General features: G+C 36.9%; 1 protein-coding gene across 3 annotated transcripts in view; it reads right to left on the bottom strand.

Moving 5' to 3' along the window:
- The window catches only part of NVL (nuclear VCP like), a 31,065-nt gene that overhangs the window by 4,716 nt on the left and 9,911 nt on the right, over positions 1–16,438 (bottom strand). For 2 of the 3 annotated variants that reach the window (XM_031596344.2, XM_090134996.1), the window contains exons 13-21: positions 15,825–16,089; positions 13,446–13,664; positions 12,601–12,705; positions 12,218–12,280; positions 10,949–11,068; positions 9,178–9,277; positions 6,963–7,069; positions 2,396–2,472; positions 822–910 (exon numbers count right to left, since the gene is read on the bottom strand). In XM_031596344.2, coding sequence (XP_031452204.2) covers positions 822–910; positions 2,396–2,472; positions 6,963–7,069; positions 9,178–9,277; positions 10,949–11,068; positions 12,218–12,280; positions 12,601–12,705; positions 13,446–13,664; positions 15,825–16,089 — 1,145 coding nt within the window. The remainder of the gene's footprint in view (positions 1–821; positions 911–2,395; positions 2,473–6,962; positions 7,070–9,177; positions 9,278–10,948; positions 11,069–12,217; positions 12,281–12,600; positions 12,706–13,445; positions 13,665–15,824; positions 16,090–16,438) is intronic. The other variant, XM_090134997.1, reaches the window with a different exon arrangement.

The following is a 16,438-nucleotide window of genomic DNA, read 5'->3' as shown; positions in this document are numbered from 1 at the left end:
AAATTGAATTGCTCACTTCCCCTTACAGCAAGGGAATAGGATCAAAAAGAATGATTCAAAACCATTAAAATGCCAGTGTGACTCTCACAAATCAGAAGCATAATGAAAGCTCAGTATATTTTTCAAGGCTGTCTGACACCTTAGCATTATCATTTTGACTTAAGTAAAATAACAGAAGATATTACTGGAAGAAAAAAATAGATGCACACAAAGAACAGTTTGCAATTATATTTTCTTATCTGAATGCACTGAAGAAAGGAAAGAAAAGTGAAGCAGAATTGCAGAGAGATATGGAAAAGGCAGAAATTGCACATGAAACAATTTTAACTCCCTGTTAAAGTCCTGGCACAAGCCAAGGATAAGCTCAACACCTAAAATCAAAAACACTCAGCTTTTCCTAGTGCCGTTACTACTGAATGCTTGCACTTAATTACACAATACAATTGCGTGCCAAAGGCAGGCTCAGAACTACTGCTGCACTCAAATCTGCAAATAGATCAGTATAATTAGTCTTTGATAATTATGTGAAAATTGGACAAAGATGTATTCAGTCAGGCATGTAAATCATCTGCTTACACTGCCATTTAATGCTGACTTCTGATTAAGTTCAGAAGAACAAGTGAGCTCCAGGATAATGGTTTTTTCCCTGTTCCTGGCCACTATAACTACTTCATACATTTTCTGAAAACAAATCTGACTTGATTTTTGTTTGGAGCTGTAGTTATCAACCATTTATGACAGCAAACACATCTGTGCTTGTATTAAACACTTCACATTCCATTTATCACTGTTCAGTTAGAGTTTTTGGAAAGCTTTCTTACCTTTCTTGCTTTCAGTATTCGGCAGGGCCATTTCCTGTCTCAGCGCACAAATTGAAGCCTCACGCACTAAAGCAGAAAGGTCTGCACCTCTATATACAAAACCAGAACGGGTTATTTCAGAATGAGTTTAGAGGAGATGGGCAAAAGGGCAAGGGAATTTGCAAAAGTTTCTTAAATACCTACCACATAAATTATTACATTAAAAATATACTCACTAAGTTTCACTTTAAGACCTAGAATACCTTGCAGACTTAGAAATTGAAAGCCATTTAGTTGCAGAGCTAAATGGATCAACAATTAGAATACTGTCAGTGGGCTACATTTCCTTTTTCTCTCTTGTACATTGTTGCATTCTTCCCTCTACCCAACAGAAAGAGACAGAAAAACTATGGGGTACCTTCAGAAGAAGGAAAGCAAAATATGACAGAGAAGGGTCACTGTACAAACACTGAGAAGAGGTTCAAGGACTATCCAGTGCTGCAAGCTCTATTGTGGAATGAAATCCTCCAGCTTTCAGCCTTGGATTTAGATCAAAAGAATGAGAATCAAGGGAAGAGGCAAAATCCATCCAGCATCATCAAAAATATCCAGGAATTGATCAGTGGGAACATGATCCTTTTTTTTTTTTTTAATTGGTCTTATGAAAGATTCAAATGAAATCAGCCAAAATTACAACACAGAGTCGATTGCCCAAAGCTGGATCTCCAGATATATTAACATGCTCTTAAAATAACATCATCTACAAAATGCGGTCAGAACAGACTTGTGAAATGTTTGTTCCCAGTTTCCAGCTGTTAAACTTTTCACAAGCCTTCAGACTAGTGCAAGCTGCTGAAATAAAATGCTTGCAATTAACACCCCATGCTCCTTTGGTGATGGCAGGACTATTCCTGTATTTAAACACTCCCCACCCCTCTGCCCCAGGCTGGGGAGAGAACACAAGCTCCTCTTTCCTAGATCTAAAACACAGACAAACTATAAACGATTACTGGTGGTAGCCTCCACTTCTAGACTCAAAAGCAATATTGTAACATGCAACATGTCATTATCTCCAGAAAATTATCAACTATTAACACAAATATTAAAATATCTAACAGATTCAAACTTTCTGGAGTTCTGTGAAACACTGACTTTGCAAATTACTCTAACAGAGATGGCTATCGAGATTTCCTAAAAAACATCCATCAGTATTCATAAAGCACAGGTTGGAATAGGCCCTCGCTATTACTGTGTCAAACACATTGCTTTCAGTTGTGTGAGAGAACAAGTTAGTTCTGGTTGTTTAACCTATTTGCTTTCATCATCACTGTATATGGATCAACAACTTTAAACAGTGCTCTTTTATCCTCAGATGATGCAAAAATATAAGGCCAAGCAATGTTAAGATGAAAAAGTAGTCTCTCCTGATCCGTATTTACAAGATGAAGAAAGCTATTCCAGATGACAAAGATTTTAGTATCCATAGACTCCCACCCAGTCCTTGGAAACATGAACAAATGAATGTATGAAAAACAGCACAAATTATTGTGCATCACTGCATACTAAAATTAAAGTTAAAAAAAGGAAATACTCACGTATAACAATCACATTGTTGACTGTAAGCAATTTCTTCAAGGTTTACGTCTGTACCTAATGGAGGCCGGGTGCCATCCTAAATAAGTTGTGATAATGAAAGATAAAAATGTAAGTTTTGGTTTTGATTGTTATTATACATATATATACACACACACACTTTTTTTTTTTTTTTTTTTTTTTTTACACATGCTATCTCCTAAGTGATTAGTTTTACCAAATAGGGATATAGGAGTCTGAGAAGCTCTCCGAGATATTCACAAATACCAGCATTGTTTTTATGTCAAACTGACAGGAAGGATCATCAGCCTTAACATCATAAATTATTTCATAATTAAATGCTTTTAATTGTAATTAGATTTTCTATTGTCAAAATGACAGCCAGCTCGTCACAGTGTAGTTACACTGACACCAGTCCATACACAGACATGCTTACATCAACAGCACTGTTTATCTGAACTTCCTCCACTTTTATTAGATGTTGAAATCATATAGCTCAGCAATAGGCATGGAGATTTAGTCTTGCCTCATCACCTTTAAAACTTAATTATTGTATACCTGTTATGTTCTAGACAAACATACACTTTCAGACCTGGAAGTTTTTCATTCTAGATTTTTTGAGTTGATACAGAAAGTAGACTTGCTGACACCACACTTGCATCTTAGTGCTGCTTTCTCCACAAAGACCACAGAAGTGGCTTATTTTTATTTTTGCATCTCCAACAACAAAAAATATTTAGCATTATGTTATATTTGCAACCAGCCAACAAAATCATTTCAAATGTTGTAAGCCCATGGATCTTATCACTCTTAGACAACAGTAAAGCAATATCAAGGCAGTATAGATATTCTAGATGTCTGTAGTATGAACTAATACCTGAATTTTGATGTGAAAGGGCATTTTTTGATAGGACTGATTTGGTTCTGCCATGAAATTTAATTCATTTGGCAGGAATACACAAATACTCCTTTTCTGACTTGTTCAGGTGAACTGAAGTACCACATACCTAAAACGCCTTCAAGATAAAGAAATAAAGTGTATATCAACTTGCAAATTTAAAGCCTTGAAAAGGGAACTGACAGTTAAATAATCGACGAGGGAGGGCTAGGTAGTCTAAGGGAGCAATTTCTAATGAACCTTGGGTAGAACACCAACTTGGAAAGGAAGAAAAAGAGAAGACAAGGGAACAGCCTCATGCTGAAACATCTTGAAAGGAGAAGAGACCCTAACATGGGCATGAGGAAGCTCTATACAATTGCATATGGGATACTTTAATAACTGTTGTACAAGACTGCAAGGCAGTGAGACACCTCTACTAACAAGAAACATTTTGCCAATTACTGTGAGTAGAATATATTGAGCATTTTCTGAGTGGGATGATCTGCCTGCTTCAGAGATGAGCTCAGCACTATGTGCACCAGAGAAGCTGGTGGAGCTTACAGGAATGTCAGTACACTGGGAACTTAGGCATGTGAAGACATGCTTCTCTTCCATAATGAATATGCAATTTGAAAATGACTGATTTGTACAAGTTATCTGAAATAAAACTCAAAGCTTCAAACTCCATCTATGCTGTTCCTTTATACCCTATTGCTCTCACAACTCCCCTTCCTATTCCTCCCACTGCCTTTGTAAGCAGATTTTCCTTCAACATTACTGTGCAAGTATTCCTCTAGGATTTTGGGGCATGACTACCATCACCCAGAATCCCCACATATCTGGATAACATTTTTTGTTTTATCTGAGTGCCCACTTAAACATGTGTTCCTGCACAGAGATTTTTCAAGTTTCCTTACTCAGAGTGCAGGGATGAAGTCTGACAGAGAATAATGCATTTCAATTAATTTAAAATATCTACAGGAACCTGGGGACAGAAAAATATCTCCTATATATTTTTCAAGAGAATAACATATTTCCTGTTCTTAACATTAGAAATACTGTTCTTTACCTAACTTTGTAACAACTCTATAAATGCAGTAATAGTAAAGTGAGAACAGCACCATTCTCATCATGGAACAAGCATGGAAGTAAGCAAGAAGATTCACTCACAGAATGAATCTCATTTCTGCTGGCATCTTAAAACCACAGAATCATGGAGTGTCTTGGGTTGGAAGATCACCCAGCCCCAACTCCCAGCCATGGGCAGGGCTGGGCCCCATCCAACCTGGCCTTGAAATCTTCCAGGGATGGGGCACCACAGCTTCTTTGGATATCCTGTACCAGCGCCTCACCACTGAGTAAAGAATCTCTCTCTCTCTCTCTCTCTCTCTCTCACCTAACCTAAATTGTCCTTAAAACCTTTAAGCCTTGGCCTATCTCTACACTCCCTATAATGAGTCCCTCCTCATCATTGCTGCAGGCCCTCAGAAAGTACTGAAAGGCAACTTATAAGGTCTCCCCAAAGCCTCCTCTTCTCCAGGCTGAACAATCCTAGAAAAGGTTCTATAGCCATCTAATTATCCTCATGGTCATTTAACTAAATACCAAGAAAAAGAATCAATTAGTGACTTAACATCTACTTCACTATAAAGATTTGTAGCCAAAACATCGACTAATATGAATTAAGTATGTACGGAAATGTTTGGCATTCCAAAAATAACACGCATTGATAACTAAAGACAGGAATCAAGCTGGTAAACACTGTGCAATGTGTTGCTTATGATAACAAGGAAGACCATAATCAGATAAGGTCACAGCAGAGATTGCTTGTCAATAGAAAATCTGTGCTCTGATAACAGAATAACAACAAGGTTACTACATCAGATATACCACTTCTCTTGTGTTGTGCAGGCTGTGTCCACAAAGTTATTCAGAAGAAGAGAACAAGGACAATTTGCAGCAACCTCACCAAGATTTATGGCAGCTGAACTAAGAGTCTGAGAATCTAGAAAACAGTTTTCTCTAACAGTTTGCCATTGCTAGTCAAGAGGAAGCCAAGAGATGAAGTGAGGTCAAAATGCTCAAAAGTCCTTATCTTTGATGTTGTGATCCTGGCCTTTCCACTTGGATGCGTGCATCTTGGTGTCTACATGTGGCTGTGAGAGTGTGAGCAAGTGATAAGTTTGAGAGTGACAGAAATAAGTATTGTTTAACACCATCTTCTCCTCCCACAGTCTTGAACCAAGATGTGCTGCATCATTTTACTAAAATCACTATTTAGTGGTACACTAACTTGATTTGTAACTAGTGGTTACAAACATCCAGAGATTCTCCAGCAAAAAATAGTGAGAATTAATACCTGTATGTCAAAAAAATAAAAAGAGAGCAAGTATACACTATCCTAATCAGAGAATCCTTCCATTCTGTCTAGAAAGTCTAAAGACCGACCACTACCACCCACTTCTTCTAGAAGGAGGGATTTTAAGTCAGAACAATCTTATAAGCCCAATTTTTAAATAAGTTTCAAGGCCTTTGAAATAAATTGCAAAATAAAAAAAAGTAATTCCTTACAATATGTTTGAAAGATGACTTGTGGATTAAACGCTCATGTTATTGCTCTGTTTTTTAAAAGGCAAGAATCACATTGTATAAAAGTTTCTACTGAGGAATTTCCATAAAACTCAGAAACAATAAAATGCTAATGGCAAATATATACTTCTGTTTTCTTAACGAAGTAATGGAGCAAACGTAGGGAAGTAAGACTTTGAATTCTTACTAACAGTTTGATTTTTGAACAACTATTTTGGCATGAAAAGATATGCCTGAATTTGTCCTAACTTCCTGAATTCTCCTACAGCATTAACTATTGCCTATGCCATCACTTTATGCTTATGTAAGTGTGAGAGTTATCTTTTTATAATATTTTTCCATATTTTTCATAACATCAGCACTTTATCTCCTCTGTAAGTAATACCTGGTCTCCTTTGCAGCTCAAGAAAAACAGATAGAACACTTGCTCTTAAAAAAATCAATGCTGATCTACTAGAAAAAGTAGGAGATATCTGAATAATTCATAATGCTTTTTAAGCTCTTCTTCTAAGTCTTTGATTACTGCTTTACTGAGAGAAATCCAAATTTCTCAAGTGGTGGAATGTGCCAGTACAGTAAGGAAGACCCATGAAGACAGGTCTTTTTATTTTAACATTTGTACATCTTTAAAATCTTTATACATTTTAACCATTTTTAGAATTTTAACATTTACTTGGACCTACAGCTTCCTCATCACATGCTTCCCATTACTCCTAAAGAGAATTAAGTGTCACAATTAAGTATTGAGTAAATACAGCTGGAGCTATTGAATCATATCACTGAATGTGAGGAAACCTCCTCCCTCCCTCAAAATGCTTACAAAACACTTACAGGCCCTTTATTCACATAGATAGGAATCTTTTAATTAAATCTCTTTAAATAGTGACTATAAAGGCAGCAGCTTCTATTAACAGGTTAGCGTTGCTCAAGATTTATCATCCCTTAGAGCAAATTTAGCAGCAGATTGTGTATTTTCATGGCTTTGTGTAATATTTAAAAATGCTTCATGAGACAGGATCCTGCAATTCTTTTGTAAGGTTTAATTTGTTTTAAATCATTCCACCAATGTCCGAGGTAAGAATTCATTTCCAAATACTCACCTTGGTGATTGTCTTTAAAATAGCAAGTCGATCTTCAGGAGGTGGCAATCCCACATAGAGTGTTTTATCCAGTCTACCAGGACGCAGGATAGCTGGGTCAATTATATCTTAGGTGGGGGGGAAAAGACAAAATAATCCAGAAATGAAATTAACCCTTAGGAAATGAAAAGTAGTATATGAAGGGAATTGAACAGACTTTCAAAAGTGTTTATGCCACAATGTGAAGGTCTGAACAAGACAGATAACTGAAATAGTTTCATCTCTGTCCAGGAGGAGACATTATTACCCAGTACAGCTAAGCTACATCTGGCCAAATATGTCTCGTAAATACTGGTTTCATCTGGTCACAAACAAGGACAACTCTCCTTGAACATACAGCAGAACATTTTTCCTGTCAGACCTAGCAGAGTCAAGTGAGGAATTTCACAACAACGTATAAAAAGGAAAAAGTCTGCTTTTCATTTTATTCTGCTAGAAAAAAACTCTACCTATATTAACCTTGCAAATCTGCATGAAAGCCACCGTGATAAGTTAATTCACAAGTACATGGCCAATCATAATTACTCACATAGAACTTAATTTTATTTTTTGTTTGCTTTTCTACTACACATTAATTTCAGTAATTTTATGCATGGTAATATAAGATTCCCACAAAAACACAAAATAGACCTTCAAAGTACAGAACTTGTTTCCCAGGAAGTACTACAGATTTTATCATGTCTGAAGAAGAAATCAAAAATTATCACAAAAGTTTTTAGAAAAACATTTAAAGCTTAAAAGTAATGGAAATCTCCAGCAAGCTTTCAGCACCACAGGTTTCACTACAGAACCTCTACAAACAGCAGATCAGGATGTAAACACTAAGCACTACTGGTATAACAAGAAACACAAACAGGACGTATAATCTGGGAAAGACCTAAATTCCTGTCATTCCTGTCCACGTTTCAGCACAAATGCTTGGATAATGCTTCTGAATGACTTAGATCCTTGACGCCCCATTTCCTCATCTACAAAAATGATGAAGGTATTACTTGCTCTACTTCTGTGGGATTCTAAAAATCCATATCCTATGTGTGAAGTCCAAAGTGTGAAGACCAAAGTCACAGAAGCACTCACCAAAGATACAGAAAACTGTATTTTTAATATAACAAAGTATGTAAACTCTACAGATGTTTTGGGCAGCTATAGCAAAAGAAAAAACAAACAACTAAGCAAACCTATTTTGCAAGAGAAAATAAAAACAACTGCGTGACTCCACTGAGATTCCAGCTACCTGGTCCTATCACAGTGCGATCTTTCTCCCTTTTTGAAAGATGCACAGTTTTGCTCAAGCTATACTGCCACCTGTGCTTAGAGGGCAAAAAGTGGAATGAATGCATATGTTAAAAATTGCTCCACTACTTTTTTGTTGCCTATTAAGATGAGATTATGAAGTTTACACAACAGATGAATTGTAATAATCAAAACAAAAACTCTCAATAGGGATTGTATTACAGCATCATGCACTTAAATTTTCCATTAAAAAGCTCTTTAACAGTACTGGGATGGAAAATACTGTTTCCATTTTACATGTTGAGATAACAGCACTTGCCACACGTCCAACAATGTGAAGTTAGTAATCCAGGCTAAAGATGTGTTCATCCATTTTTTATGGAAACAAATGCATGGTCTGCATTCAAAGAATTGACGTAAATAACTCCCACTAACTCAAAAGCTGCAGTAATGGAGTTTTACAAAGCAAAGCCCATATGGCAGTTCAACACAGATCTGCACTTCCCATCTTATAAATAAATTCATGTCACGCTGTTAGTTCAGAACTGGGCTTTTCCTCAACCTCGGGGACTCAAGTTCTCTATAGAACTTGAAAAATTAAAACCATGTAGCACAGACATTAGTATTTACTCTTTGGTCTAATTCACTAATTAGATGCACTTCGTATTTGTTTAAACAAAGGAATGATGCTTCCCTTTTAGGAATTTCAAAGCTTTCTATCACGATAAATCATGATGTTCTCTCTATATTGAAATCTGGAAACCAAATATACTGATCAGGAAAGATTTGAATTTGATGACATATTGTAATTTTAAGTACAGAACAAAGCTAATTACTAAATTCAAACAGACACACACACACACATATATATAATAACACGTAATTTCCAGAAGTAATGTTTGATTTGTTATGTCTCTCTTGCTTATGGTTTTTGGGTCCTCACCTGGCCTGTTTGTGGCAGCCATAATGAAAACCTGCTGGCGATTCTCCAGCCCATCCATCTCTGTGAGTAACTGGTTCACTACTCGAACACTGGCTCCTGACTTTAGAAGGAGAAATATGCCAAAACAAACAAAACCCAAACAAACAAAAACAGATAACAAAAACAGTGAGAATATAAATATTTTAAAATAAAAGAAACAAAAGATGTACTCATTCTCCACACAGAAATACTATAAGAAAGCTTCTATTTAACATCTTTCATACAGATGCATTCTGAATTTCTTCATATCCTCAGCACAAATTTGGGGTACAAACAAGTTATCCCTATGCTTGCTGTACAAATCACCCTTGGCAAAGCTTTTCTTCCCCATTAAAAAGGAAGGACTCACTTAAATACACCTGGATAATTGTACTAAGTATTCTCCCATCTACCTGAACAAAAACATCCAGAAGTTCTCATTACTGGGGCTTTGAAAAAGAAAAAGTTTCTGCAGCTGTCCTCACTGGAAAGGAGAGACTCATAGTTTAATATTAACTTCATAGTACTAAGATCCTATAACCAAATTCAATAGATTAATTTGAATTTCATCCTAGAGTTGGGGAGACAAAAAAAAAGCACTGGAGTTGGAGAACAACAGTTTTAGACATGCAGCAAAACTGCTTTGTGGTTGTGAGCAACGCTGTATTACTATTTTAATCATACAAAAATATAAATTTGCCTACAGATAAGTAAAATAGATGATGAAAAGGCATACAGGCTTCAAGAAGACAGTAAAAACACCAAACACTTGTGAATCTCAGTTACAGCTGGCAGAAGACAGCAGTCACCCTGCTCAGACAACACCTCTACTTGTTCAAAGCAGCTGTAAGAGCAGGACAAGGTGGTCTACGCAACCAGTTTTTGCCTGTTGCTGCTACAGAAAGAAAACATAGCAAGGTCAGAGCATACTTATTCCACTCCTTGGCTATCACCACTGCCTACTGTGATAGCTAATACTCAACATCCTCTTTTAAAGCTCTGTGGAAACCACTAGCTCGGGACTTTCAAGGAGTCAAGTCTGAACATTTCAGCTTGGCTATCTTTCAGAGGAAAAAAGTATGCAAATTTGGAAGATAAGGTATGACTCAATTCAAACAGCTGATCAAACCTCCTCTCTCCTACAGATTGGCACTTTAACTTCTGTTAAAGTCATTGATGGCAATATATGAACAGTATTCTACTCAGCTTTTATATTGAAACCAGCATATCTCTCTTTCAGCCATCAACACAATGACCCAGTACACCATCATTAAACCAGACACATTTTCCCTGCATAAAAAAAAGAACACCTTTCCATTCAGTATGCAAACAGTTTGCAACAGAAACAACACCTCCCCATCCCCAAAGCACATGTTAATTTTAGATATATGTAATAACTCCAAAACAAAAATCAAGACAAAATTTGATGAGTGAAATAGCTTTGAAGTCTAATGCATTCCAGACCTGCTCCTGTCTCAAATATACTCAATACTGCATTACAGCTGCATACAAACATCAGAATTTGGCCAGAAAGTAATTATGGTATTAAACTGCACTCCTTCATCTTTTTCCTAGGGCTTTCTCAAGTTGGTAGACAGTCACGTTCTCTAGCTATTATTTTTTAAATACATAGATGCTAACAGAAGTATCAAGCTTTATACAATTTAAAATAAAATGCTTATAAAATATTGCTAGCACATTGCCTCAAAAGGCACAACTGAGAGTTTATTTACGGAAATATTTTCAGACTCACTTCACGGTCAGACCTCCGAGGGCACAAAGCATCAACTTCATCAAAAAATATCACACAAGGAGCTGAATTCCTGGCACGCTGGAATACCTGACGTACAGCACGTTCGCTTTCACCAACATACTAAAATGAGTGACAAAGCACAGTGACACAGTGTAAGCCATAACATTATTGCTTGGAAGAAAAATCAGTCTTAAACACAACACTGGACTAGATTTACATGGGAACTTGTTGTCATTAGCTCACTTTTGACAGTTCCCAGCACTCTAAGAGTTTTAGAGAATTCTTACTTTCTAGGGAATTAATCTAACTTGCTGTCATTCTGATGATGAGAAATAACAAGTACAATCTTCATTAAGGATCCCATTGTTCTTTATCTGTTTATAAACAATGGGAGTAAGAACACAATGAATATTTGAAGTTCATATTAGAATTGCTCAAGGACAAGGACTGAGAGACAGGGAACTGGATATAAGCCAGAATCTCACTTTGAGTCATTATGAGCGGTTTTGCCAAGATGCAAATGGGAACAACTTCTTCTAAACATACATGTTTTGATACAATTAATGTCTCATCACAGTCTCTGAATCACAGCCAAGCACTTTTTCACTCCACAAGGGAATGGGACTCTTCATTAACTTATATTTCTTGGCTGATAGCATTACTTGAAATACACAGTAAAAAGCTTGGAGAAAGAATAAACAAATTCAGTATTTTGGCTTCAGCTTCCAAATTACTGATAAGTACATAACTGTCATTCTTCGAAGATATGTGCTGCAGCCATCTCCTTTCAGATCAACACTCTTAACTCTAAAAAAAATATAATCAGACTACAGTGCCTTTATCTGTTAACATGTAGAAATTACTCTGATCAACTAAAAACCATGGCTTTCCAACGTTTCAGTTTCTGTTAACAAGATGAAGACACTCCAAACACATTTCCAAACTTGAAAACTGAAAGTTTTGCAAACTACTGACTTGCTGCTACCAATTACCAATTGTTCTTACTGTTGATACGAATTTTTGTTCTTTTTCCTGATCTACATAGCAGCACTAATGCACGTAGTTGGTCATTTAGAAATTCTCTTTCACTCAAGAAGGCTCCATCTGCCCAGTAACACATTAAACTGTAATTTAAACCAAAAAGTATTTAAGCTACCCAGATAACTTCTTCCTTTTCACGAGAAAGACATCACTACTGAACATTTTAAGCAGAGGGTAAACAACACAGCTTCTGTTGCTCCTAACAAAAGCACAATGACCAGTGCATACCATATTTAGCAGTTCAGGACCTTTCACAGATATGAAGTTCAGCCCAGATTCATTTGCCACAGCCTATCAAAAAGATGTATACAGAGAAAATCATTTTTTCATGTATTCCTTGGTTCTGTCCACAAAACTACAAAAATCTGGAGAAGGAACATAGCTTAGTGGTCACCTACTGAAAACAGCACGAAGTATCACTGTATGCAGTTAAGAGTGTCAGAGGTTGGAGGATTTAGCAAGTTGCTCTCTCTCTAAAGGGACAGTGATACTTCTACTTTAATGGGGATGATGCTTGTGGCAGTATCATCCAAACTCAGTCATTCTCACAAAAACACCCACTTCACCAAGACTCTCCATTATTTTTAACCATGTTCAGAAAAATATATTACCTTAGCCAATAGTGTTTTGCCACACCCAGGAGGCCCTGCAAGCAGAACACCAGCTGGAGTAGTCAGGCCCAGAGCTTTAAACTGCTCTGGGTTCCGCACAGGTGCCTATGAAATAAGTTATCATGGTTATCTGTGACAAAAAAGCCAGCATTTCAGTTACAGCTGGAAGAAAGTTCATTTGTAAGCAAGTACTTTGTTCTAATGCTTTACAGGTTAAATGAATATACGCAGTCAGTCAACTGGCATCTTATTATATTGCATTGATAAATATCCCCCAAAGTGGGAGAAGCATCATTCAGAGACAAGAGTGGTGAGGCAGTGGCACAGGCTGCCCAGGGAGGTGGTAAAGTCCCTGGAGGTGTTGATGAGCCATGGAGATGTGGCACAGAGGGACACGGGTTAGCAGTCATAGTGGGGACGGACTGACAGTTGGACTAGATGATCCTAGAGTCTTTTCCAGCCTCAATGACTCTATGCTATGACCAGTAACAAGGCTATTAATGTGTCAATGTTGTTTTTTTCCCCCCACATAGCAACTGTCTAACTAAGGTTATTGGTAGAAAACTTCTGGAATACTTAGCACTCAGTAATAATGAAAAATCAAATCTTGAATACAAAAAATGAAGTATTTAATACATGCACTAGACTTGTAACAAATTGGAAAGCAAATTATAAAAGTCTATTTTAAATGATGATGTTGCAATATTTCTAGTTTGCAGCATGCTAGAACTCATGAGCAACACATTATAGCTTAAATAAATACAAACAAACAAACATAAATAGTTTTATTTCCTGCATAGGGGGAAATGCAAAAAAAACCCTTCAAAAGTAACATTAACACATACCAATATTGCCATGGTCAGCTCCTCCCGAACATCCTCCAGGGCTCCAATATCTGCCCATGTCACATCAGGAATTGTGACAAAGCCTTCTCTCTTGGCAGAGGGTTGCACTGATGACAGCGCAACAATAAAATCATTCATCTCAATGCACAGCTTCTGCAGCTGTTCCTCAGGCAAGGGGTCTGGCTTCTTCAGCAAATCTAAAAGGCTCTGTAATTCTTCCTTAGGGTACAGAGAAATGCAGAGAAAACATTGCACAAGTTAAGATGTTTAAAACCTTTTCCAAGGGCTTTTTTAGAGCAATACTATCTCCAGCTGTAATATTCATTATTTTAAAACAAAGTATCATCTATAATATAGTATAATGTAACATAGAACATAAAAATAGCATTAAAGACTGACATTAATAAAAATGCTCCAGGAAAGCTCTATGTAAATTCATCTCAGTTAAAGCACTGAGTTGACAGACAACAATCTTGATTTAAATACTACACAAATGGAACTAATACATCTATTTTGTCCTCAATTTTTTTTTCCTGCTGTTTCTCTCACAACTCTGCCAAACTGGACAATTTGTGGAATACCACGTTACATATAAATCTTTAGAACTCTTAACATACAGGCTTAGATCATAAGTGTTTATTTAATGTAATTTGATTTCAAGTCATCAGTTCATTTCCTCAGGCTGATTAGACCTAGTTTTGTAACCAAACTGTGATAAAATTTGGGCAAATAGAAAACAGATACAGCAAAATGCTTTCTGACATTTTCCATCCTGCAGAGCACGGCCTGCCAAGGGCTGGGCAGACAGGTATGTAACAGTTAGTGAAAATCAATTATAGCTTATTGGGGAAGCTATCTGAGAAAACAGCTCATTAAAGAATACTTGTAATACAGAAAGGCCATATGAAAGCAACGTGATACTGCACCTCAAGTAAAATTAGGCTTCTCACTATAAGACAAAAGGAATAAAAGTTGCAGAAGTCCCTTTAGTTTCAACGTTTTTCTCCACAGCAGAATATGGGAAAGTTGTCCCTCTGTATTAGTTGCAACTAAGATAGCCGTGAAACTCACCACAATGTGTGTTTACAGAGCCCAGTATTTTCTGTTAAGATCTCTCTCTTCTTTCTAACAGAAGCATTAAGAGAAACTATGAAATAGTTGAGACCAACAGATTTGTTTATTGAATTGTGCGAATTATTTTAAAAGGGTTTTATATGTTTATTTTTCTATGATAAATATAATACTACTGTTTTAATGACAATACCCTGTATTAGACTATGTCAACCTCCCACCAGCTATCAAAATATGTCTCTGTTATGATTAGACTTCCTTATCCTCAATAATTCCTTTGATCATGGTGCTGTTGATAAAAGCAGTCACTACCTGTCCCTCCCCCTTTTCTTGTAGTTACATCAGGCCCCAGGAAACACTGGGAGGTATGCAGTACAGCCCTATTACTTTCACACAAAGGCTCTCTGCAGGTTTTTACACTGCTTTTTATTAATCACATTAACAATTTTCTTTGACAGTCCTTCTAAAACCAGAATCTGATGGCAGTGTAGACTTAAAAACACTTCAACTTCTCCAAGATGAATCTTTAGGAATCCTGCATGTAATGCATGCAGCAAGAAGTACACTCAAAATTTTGAGCAACAGGGCCAAAAACCTATAAAGATATTCTGGTTCACTGTCCCCAGCATGTCACACATGCCACAACACTTGTGGCATAGAATACTTCCAGCACTGGAAGCACTATTTCCAGCAACAGAGTTCCAGCTGTACTGCAGGCTAATAGGGCCCTTCTCTGCAGCTAAAGCTGCATTTACTAATCCAACTTCTCTTCCACAGAGTTTTTAAATGCCTCTTCCTCAAACCTGCTGTAGGTACTACATACTGTGTGGGATTTAATGCACACAATCACACAGCTGGAAGGAAAATGTAAATGGCATAAATACTTTTAGACTTTGGCTAGCTCTAAGTCTACCAGATTAGGGAAGATGGTCAGGCATCATGACAGATGTTTCAATGAGGACAAGGCAAATGACCTGGTAAAAACTCAGTGCAAGTTTGAGATTCTTACAATTCTCTTACAATCAGTATAACACTACAGCACAAACAACAACAACAAATTACAAAACCCCACCTTTTGTTAAATATTAGCATGATTTATAGAAGGTCTGGTTTTTGAGAGCCTGTAGTTCAGTCCCATTATACAGATCGTTATGAGCTAAGCTTCTGGCTTCCAAACTGATGTGCCTAAATCTAAATTTAACACTACACTGGCCACAGATGTTTAAGGATTTATGAGCAAAGGCTTTCACAGTTGTAAAATAGCTCAGCATTAAGACAACAGACACAGACACTTAGAAGAACAAATACCTTAGAAGGAAGCTGTTTGGTGTTCTCTCTCACCAGGCTCTCTGTTTCTATTCCCACGCTTTCTTCAGCTGTGTTTTCTCCAGCCTGTGCATATTTCCTTTGCTGCTTCTCAGATTTTATCAGGACCCTGTTCACTGTGCACATAGCTGCCTCACGACAAAGTGCCATCAGGTCAGCACCCACATAACCTGGAGTCAGATGTGCTAAATGAAGAAAGTCAAAGGACTCAGGAAGCTTAAGTTTTCGACACAGTGTCTGAAGAATTCTGATCAACAAGGAAAAAAAGAACAGCAAAATAAAGATGAAAGTGGACTTTTAAAAATTTTCATATGAAAAAATTAGCAACAATTTAAGGTCTCTTTCAGCCCACATGAACTGAAGCAGTACAGTGTGTACAATTTACACACAGCTAGAAAGTAACTAAGCTGAAAGCCACGAAGTAATGCCCTATATTTCCTTTCAGAGTGTAAGTGAAAACCAACACTATCGATCAGGTAATATCATCCAGTGGGTAAAAGCTAGTGACTGAAAAAAGACACAATCTGACTGTACAAGGCTTAGTTAGTTGGGAAAACAAGCTAAAAGGAGTTTCTGTCAAGTTGCTACTTCAATCT

This window comes from Phasianus colchicus, chromosome 2 (genome assembly GCF_987193195.1).
Source record: "Phasianus colchicus chromosome 2, bPhaCol1.hap1.1, whole genome shotgun sequence".
NCBI lineage: Eukaryota > Metazoa > Chordata > Aves > Galliformes > Phasianidae > Phasianus > Phasianus colchicus.
Note: the sequence above shows the minus strand (reverse complement) of the source record. Positions and strands in the feature narration are given on the sequence as shown.